Source organism: Nicotiana tabacum, chromosome 8, assembly GCF_000715075.1.
Source record: "Nicotiana tabacum cultivar K326 chromosome 8, ASM71507v2, whole genome shotgun sequence".
NCBI lineage: Eukaryota > Viridiplantae > Streptophyta > Magnoliopsida > Solanales > Solanaceae > Nicotiana > Nicotiana tabacum.
Genome location: NC_134087.1, coordinates 209,173,964 through 209,182,403, shown reverse-complemented (window position 1 = coordinate 209,182,403; position 8,440 = coordinate 209,173,964). Strand labels below are relative to the sequence as shown.

Here is an 8,440-nt window from a genome sequence, read left to right as displayed (position 1 = left end):
CTCAAAAACTAACTCAACATCTACAGTATTGTGAATATACCGTAGAATCCACTTCACAACTTGTCAATGCTCCTTTCCTGGATTATGCATATATCTGCTAATAACTCCAACAGCTTGTGAAATGTCAGGTCTCATACAAACCATTGCATACATCAAGCTACCAACAACATTTGCATATGGTACTCTTGACATATACTCCTGTTCAGCTTCATCTTTTGAAGGCGTAGTAATACTTAGCTTAAAATGGGGAGCAAGTGGAGTACTAACCGGCTTAGTCTTCTCATCTATGCCAAAACGCTGCAGTACTCTCTTCAAATATTCTTTCTGAGATAAACACAGTTTCTTTAAACGTCTATTTCTTATTATCTCCATGCCAAGAATTTTCTTTGTCTCACCTAGATTCTTCATCTCGAACTCCTTCTTCAGTTGAATCTTCAACTTATCAATTTCTTCCGAATTCTCGGAAGATATCAACGTATCATCAACATATAGTAGAAGATATACAAAGGAACTATCTTTAAGTTTGTGCAAATACACACAATGATCGTATTTGCTTCTCTTGTACCCTTGCCGCAACATAAACTTGTCAAATCGCTTGTACCATTGTCTAGAAGGTTGTTTTAATCCGTACAATGATTTTTCAAGTTTGCATACCATATTTTCCTTTCCAACAACTTTGAATCCTTCTGGATGAGTCATGTAGATTTCCTCCTCCAAGTTTCCATGTAAAAATGCAGTTTTTACATCCATCTGAACTAGTTCCAAATCTAACTGTGCTACCAAAGCCAACATAATTCTAATGGAGGAATGTTTTACAACTGGAGAAAATACTTCATTGTAATCAATTCTCTCCTTTTGAGCATATCCTTTGGCCACCAATCTTGCTTTGTAGCGAACATCTTCTTGGTTAGGAAATCCTTCTTTCTTTGCGAATACTCATTTGCCCCCAATTACTTTCTTTCCCTTCGGGAGATTGGCCGGAAAAATGCATAAGTACCCCCCTGACCTATACCCGAAATTCCAACTACATACTTTTTCTTTGCGGAAATTCTATTACCCCTCTAAACTTATTTTAAATGGAATTATTTGTACCTTTAACGCTGACGTGGCAGAGTGTGTGTATTTCACTCTCCCAAAGGAGAGTGAGAAGAAGGAAAAAACGATTTTTCAGATTATTTTTTATTCTTTTTTACCATTTTTTCTTACTTTTTTTTCCTTTCCTTTTCCTTTTTCTTTGTCTTTTTTCTTTTACTTTTTTTTCGCTTCTTCTCTATTTCCGGCGGATATTTATTCACCGGCGACTTTGTCTAACCGTTTTTCTTCCATTTTTACTTTTCACACAAAAATTAAACTCTCAAAAAGATTTATTTATAAGCAAAGCAAAATACACTCAGATTTGAGGGGGAAAATTCATCATCGGAAAACCTTTCCACACCGGAAAAAAATAATGTATTGAAATTTTAGCTGGAAAAAGTTTTCTCAGCTTACATTCGTTTTTATTTCTTTTGCTCTTCCTCCCACACATAAATTACACTTTCAATATATATATAATAAAACACACTTAGATCGGGATAAAAATCTGTCGCCGGAAAAAATGGTGTACATTTAGATCGGGATAAAAATCTGTAGCCGGAAAAAAAATCCGCCAAAAAAATGGTATTTGTGAAATTCCGATGACCACCATTTTATGCCGCCGGTGACCAAAAAAAAGAAGGAGAATGAAATAACAAAATAAAAATGAGAATAATAAGAAATAAGAAAAAAGGATAAGAAAAAGAAGAAAGAACAAAAAAAAGTACTAAAAATACATGTGGAGGCGCGTGTAGCTCACCACTTGCCAAGAGTTTGGTTGTCAGCATTAAGGGTGCAAATAATTACATTTAAAATAAGTTTAGGGGGGTAATAGGATTCCCGCAAAAAAAAGTGTGTAGTTGCCAGGTATAGGTCAGAGGGTACTTATGCATTTTCCCGAGATTTGCCAATCTCCATATATGATTCTGATGAAGCGATTGTATTTCATCGTTCATGGAAATCCTCCACTTATCTTCTTCTGAACTTTGGACTGCATCTTTATAAGTGGTAGGAACATCATCAACTACAATTGAGGCGACACAAGCAACCGTCTCTATGAGACGAACAGGTTTTGTTATTGTCCTTTTTGGCCTGCTAGTTGCTATTGATTCAAGTTGTTGTTGAGGTTCCTGAGTTGGAATCTCCCTCTCTAGTGGATCTTCTTCCAGAGGATAATCTTCATTTGTTTCCTCCCCTGCTTCTTGTGTAGGAAAAATAAATTTTCCCTCAAACTCCACCTCCTTAGAAGCACCCTCATTTTGTTTGGTATCTTCTGTTACCTTATTTACCATAGCAGATTCATCAAAGGTAACATCCCTGTTGAATATTACTTTCTTTGTCATAGAACACCATAAGCGGTATCGTTTGACTCCAGAAGTAATCCCCATAAAAATAGCCTTCTTTGCCCTTGGATCCAATTTTGACTCTGTCACATGATAATATGCAGTTGAGCCAAATATGTGCAAAGAGTCATAATCTACAACAGGCTTTCCATACCATTTTTCAAATGGTGTCTTGCCATCAATAGCAGCAGATGGTAGACGATTAATGAGGTGGCATGCATATGTAACTGCCTCAGCCCAAAATTCTTTGCCCAAGCCAGCATTGGACAACATACACCGTACCTTCTCCAGCAAGGTCCGGTTCATACGTTCTGCCACTCCATTCTGTTGTGGTGTATGTCTGCCAGTGAAGTGTCGGACAACGCCATCATTTTCACAGACCTTATTAAAATGATCATTTTTGCATTCACCTCCATTGTCTGTGCGAATACACTTGATCCTCCTGCCTGTTTGATTCTCCACAATCATTTTTCATTTGAGAAAAATTCCCAACACTTAATCTTTGCTCTTCATTGTATACACTCACACTCTTCGGGAAAAATCATCAACAAAGGTTACAAAATAGTGCTTCCCACCCAATGAAGGTATTTTGGAAGGACCCCAAATATCAAAGTGTACTAATCCAAAATGCCTTTAGTAGTATGGATCGTTGTACCAAATTTAACCCTTGTCTGTTTCCCTTTGACACAATGCTCGCAAAACTCCAAGTTGTAAGCCTTTACTCCTTTTAACAATCCTTGATCTGATAAAGATTTCAAGGATTTTCCTCCAGCATGTCACAAGCGCATGTGCCATAGCCTGGTTTCTTCTGCCTCTTTTTCGTCACTGGATGTTACTGTCGCTGTCCCAATAACTGTACTACCGTGATAAAGGTAGATGTTATTGTTCTTCTGATTGGCCTTCATTACCACTAGTGCACCGGAGCATACTCTCATCACTCCATTTTCTGCAATAATTTTGAACTCTTTTGATTCTAGGGCTCCCACAGAGATGAGATTTTTCTTCAAACCCGGTACATATCGAACATCTGTTAATTTTCTGATCATTTCATCATGGTTCCTTAATCGTATTGAACCAATGCCATATGAGGTAAAAGGGCTGTTATCCGCTGTGTGGACGACTTCATATTCTCCTTCTTGAAAATTCATGAACCAGTCCATATTGGGACACATATGATAGCTACAAGCCGAGTCCATCAACCATATGTCTGATAATGTTGATGGCTCTGTTGTAACTAATGAAAAGTTTGAATCATCACCATCAGTTACATTTGAATCCATAATGGCCTTTCCATTGTTATGTTTGAACTTATTCTTCAACTTCGGACAGTCTTTCTTCCAGTGCCCCTTCTCTACAAAAGGCACATTCATCTTTGCTGGGTCTAGATCTTGACTTGGATATTCCTTTCTTCCCCTCACAACCAGTGCTTCTCCTTCTTCACCCTTCTATTTTTCTCCCTTCCTTTGTTCATAGCTGTACAAAGCCGAACAAATTTCTCTGAGAGAAATTTCGTCATTCCCATGGAGTAGAGTAGTTTAAGGTGCTCGTACTCATCAAGAAGTGACCCCAACAACATCAAGGCTAAGTCACCATCATCAAAAGTTGCATCCATATTTTACAAATATGGGACTAACTTATTGAATCTGGTGATATGTTCATTCATCGTGGTACCAGGAACATAGGTGAAGCGAAACAGTCTCTTCTTTATGTACAATTTATTTTAACTGTTTTTCTTCAAAAATTTATCCTCCAGTGCTTTCCATAATTTACTTGCAGAAGTTTCCTTTCTGTATGGATATTTCTTCTCTCTAGCAAGGTAGGATCGAATGGTACCGCAAGCAACACGGTTGATAATTCTCTAATCTTCTTCTCCAATAACATCTGGTCTTTTTTCTTCAATGGCAAGATCTAGCCCTTGTTGAAAAAGAGCATCTAGAACCTCGCCTTGCCACATCCCAAAATGTCCTGAACCGTCAAAAATTTCTACCGCAAATTTCGCATTTGACACAATTCTTGTCATAAGCAAAGATGTCAATGATGACGTATTGTTGACACTTGATGTAGATTCTTCTTGTTTATTGTCTCCCATCTTTGACGCAAATATTATTTAATAGCTGACGACACAAATCAAGATTATTTCCTTTCTGGTGTGGAAGATCAGACTAAGCTGCAACCACATAGCATATTCAGACAGAACCTTGACTCAGTTACCAAGATAAATCTTTTCTGATGTGGAAGATCAGACTATGCTGCAACCACATAACATACTTAGACAGTACCTTGGCTCTGATACCAATTGTTGCGGAAGCCAAATGTATATAGTGTGAATGAGTCACAACTACTATACCAAAAATTATGGCAGCCACCAAATAATAAATAAGACAATAAAGCAACAATAAAAGAAACACCAGAATTTACGAAGTTTGGCCAATTTTGCCTACTTCCTCGGACACAACCAATATTTTATTCCACTCCAAAAATACAAGTGAAATAATACTAAAGAGAGAAGATACAAATGCCTTAAAAGATAAGAAGGCAAATGAGAGGTGTATTTAAATCCTAAACATTAGGCCTTCTTTTATAGGGAGAAATTCTCCCCAAATTAAGTCTTCCACCGATGTGGGAGTTTGCCATTTTCAACAATCTTCAACATTTGAAGAAACCGCTAGAAAATGACTTTTTTGCGGACAATTATTTTCTGAAAAATGACTTCCGTCATACCAAATCAGCTGGAGTCGACATATACTGGGAACACTAGGTAATAATTATGTGACCAGTAATGGTTGTGCTAGAGTGCTAAGTACTCCTTTCATTCGTAACTAGATGTCTCTTGTGTCAAGGCATTGGCATTAAGTCCCTTTATTAGGGAGTATTTTAACCAATATAAAACTTTTCGATGTAAATCCAGATATAATCAGGCTCCAATACGATTACCGAACACCCGTAAAAAACCAAAAAACTATGTCCAAAGCTTATATAGTATATGACAAGAGGTTTAGGTGATGCTGTTAATTGCTCTAGTACAAATTAGTTCACCGACATTGTAATACGTCTATGGTTTACATCAGTTGGCTATATATTTATTTGCAACAAACTCATCATATTCATTACTACTAACTTTCTCTTGATTTTAAACCTTTCTTCTTCACTTCTCTGAACACTTGTCAGCAAAATTCTTCAATCAATAACTAAGAACAAAAAATGGTACATTCAAAGAAGTTCAGAGGTGTCAGGCAACGCCATTGGGGTTCTTGGGTTTCTGAAATTCGTCACCCCTTGTTGTAAGCTCTTCATCTATAATATTTACTACATTTTTCATATATTATCTCTTTTTCAATTTCTTCTTCTTATCTAACCTTATTTATCAATTTTTAATGTTGGTTTTGAGAATGGGATGGGAGATTAGTCATTTATGTAAAGGGCAGTCTGGTGCACGAAGCTCCTGCTATGCGCGGGCCGGGAAAGGGTCGGACCACAAAGGATATATTGTACGCAGTCTTACCATGTATTTCTACAAGAGGCTGTTTTCAAAAGAAAAGAAAAAAAATCAGTGCACAAAACATCCCGCATTTACGCAAGATCCGGGAAAGGGCAGCACCCCAAGATGTATAATATAAGGCAATCTGCTCTGCACAAGTATCAGAGGTTGAATCTACGGCTCAAACTCGTGGCCTACAAATCATACGGAGACAACTTTACTGTTGCTCTAAGACTCGCTTCTGACTAGTCTTTCATGTATCAACTAGAAAAAGTAGCTACACTATGATAGAAAACTATATTATAACTTTAAAAAAGTGATCCCATCAATCCAACCCTCGAGCTATTCATTATAACTTGTTTTTATCTAGCAAGATACGTCTAGTACTTCATCCACTTGCTTATCGCAATAGGATTGGAGCAGTCTCGGGTTTCAAAGAAAAACCTGAGGCGATCTATATGTCCAAAGACGGACCTGGAGTGTTAAATATGGGTTGAGTCGAACCTACTATTTTCGGTTTATATCAGATATATGCGGTTAGAACACCCTGAAATGTATATGAATATAAACTTGAGCTATAAACATTATTATTCAATTTTTTTTTTACACTATCAGTACAATTTGATTATAGCAGCCAAATTATTAGTGTAATTATTACTCTCTTTTTTCATGTCACTGCTTATTAGACATTTTATGGAAGTTACTTGTTCAACTTAACCTAATAATCTAAATATTTTGTAAACTCTCAGGGTACAAATTTAAACTCTTTAAATACTTAGTATTGAACTCGTATTTCAAATTCAAAGTTCAGAACGTGAATCCATAAAATTTAAATCTTGAATTTGTGTCACAGGAAAAGAAGGGTATGGCTTGGCACATTTGATACAGCAGAAGAAGCAGCAAGAGCATATGATCAAGCAGCAATATTAATGAGTGGCCGCAATGCAAAAACCAACTTTCCAATCACTGATGATTCAGATAATAAAGAATTAAAGGCTAAAGATCAAGAATTTTCATCAATTCCCTCTCCAAAAGCCTTATCTGAAATACTTCATGCCAAGCTTCGCAAATGTAGCAAGGTGTCATTCTTCGTCCCTTATTTTTCATAAGAAAAATTCATTATACTTCCTCAGTTTTATTTTATGTGAGACTATTAAACACATAGGAGTTTTTAGCAAAATATTTTAGGAGGTCGGTTAGAAATACGGGATTTCTGATGGAATGTCCGTCAGAAAAGCTTCTGACGAGCTGTTGAAGCTTTTCCGACGGATCACCCTCAAATATTTCTGTCGAAATTCAGTTGTTTGTAGTAGTGTGGCGACATTCTTCATTTCAGATTATTCCAAAAAGACGGACATGTTTCTATATTTAAGAGTAATTTAACTTTAACCTTCTAACTTAAATATTATGACATGTTCAAGACACGTGCTTCAAAAGTCTATTGCTTTCTTAAATTTTGTGCCTGATTGTAAACCTTTATATAAAACGAACCAGAGAAATCATATTATATGTATTATTGCATAATATTATATATTGCGATATTGGAATCGAGGATTTATCGGAAACATCCTCTCTACCTGCACAAGGTAGGGATAAGGTTGCGTACATGCTATTCTCTGCAGACCCCAGAGGCATAAATACCTTGTCTTATGTGGTGTCACGGGACACCGCTTCGTCGAAATTTTTTACTAGTTTTGTATAAAAAATAAAAATATTGGAGATATATATAGAAAATGACACCGCTTACAACTATAATAAGTTATTTATTTATTCATCTCTTCAAATTATGACACCACTTATGAAAAATCCAACGTACGTCACTGCCATATCCAACTTGTGGAACGATATCGGATATGTTATTTTGTTGCTGTTATTTATATATCGGGATATTTCTAGTGAAATTAATACATTTCAAGTCTTGTTTTCATCATATAGGTACCCTCACCATCTCTTACTTGTTTGAGGTTGGATATTGAGAGTTCACACATAGGAGTGTGGCAAAAACGTGCTGGTCCTTCATCTGATTCGAAATGCGTAATGACAGTTGAACTTCAGAAAAAGAATAATGTCAAAAATGCTATTGAAGGAGAATTAAATTCTTCTTCTACTTCTAGTTCCAAGAATTGTGGAGAAATAGTTGAAGGTATAAATATTAGAAGTGAAATGGATGAAGAAGAAAGAGTTGCATTGCAAATGATAGAAGAATTACTTAACATAAATAGTCCTTGCCCTACATTTGATATATAAGAAGGGTTTTACTATGTGAAGGCGAGCCCTAGACAGAAACAGTGAAGGTGTCTCCGTCTAATCTATAGATTACGAATTCGAACCGTAAAACCTGTCGTGAACACGGAATGTTTCTTATATCGGACTACCTTATATATATATTATTACTTTCTAAGGATTTGGGCAAGAAGCTGCCTATGTAAGTAGTAGTAGTAATAATAATAAAAGAAAAAGAAACAAGTGAAGAAAGTTGTCTCTCCTTGTGTAGACTAATTAAATCAACATTGTTTTCTGGAAGAATTGAGAAGTTGATAAATAAATT

At 36.2% G+C, this 8,440-nt stretch overlaps 1 protein-coding gene across 2 annotated transcripts; it reads left to right on the top strand.

Annotated features, from left to right (window-relative positions):
* Window positions 1–5,543: 5,543 nt before the first annotated feature.
* On the top strand, window positions 5,544–8,440 carry LOC107788230 (ethylene-responsive transcription factor WIN1-like). Of its 2 annotated transcripts, none has more exons than XM_016609905.2 (3): window positions 5,544–5,695; window positions 6,746–6,971; window positions 7,828–8,440. In XM_016609905.2, the coding sequence occupies exons 1-3, from the start codon at window positions 5,616–5,618 to the stop codon at window positions 8,137–8,139; spliced, it is 618 nt and encodes a 205-aa protein (XP_016465391.2). In that variant the 5' UTR covers window positions 5,544–5,615; the 3' UTR covers window positions 8,140–8,440. The 2 variants fall into 2 exon arrangements, with proteins under 2 accessions (XP_016465391.2, XP_075074970.1); XM_075218869.1 differs by lacking the exon at window positions 5,544–5,695 and adding an exon at window positions 5,702–6,059.

Coding starts and splice junctions, on each gene's coding strand:
- LOC107788230 (XM_016609905.2), top strand. CDS start 5,616: ATGGTACATTCAAAGAAGTTCAGAGGTGTCAGGCAACGCCATTGGGGT. Junction 5,696..6,745: donor GAAATTCGTCACCCCTTGTT/GTAAGCTCTTCA, acceptor TTTGTGTCACAG/GAAAAGAAGGGTATGGCTTG. Junction 6,972..7,827: donor AGCTTCGCAAATGTAGCAAG/GTGTCATTCTTC, acceptor TTCATCATATAG/GTACCCTCACCATCTCTTAC.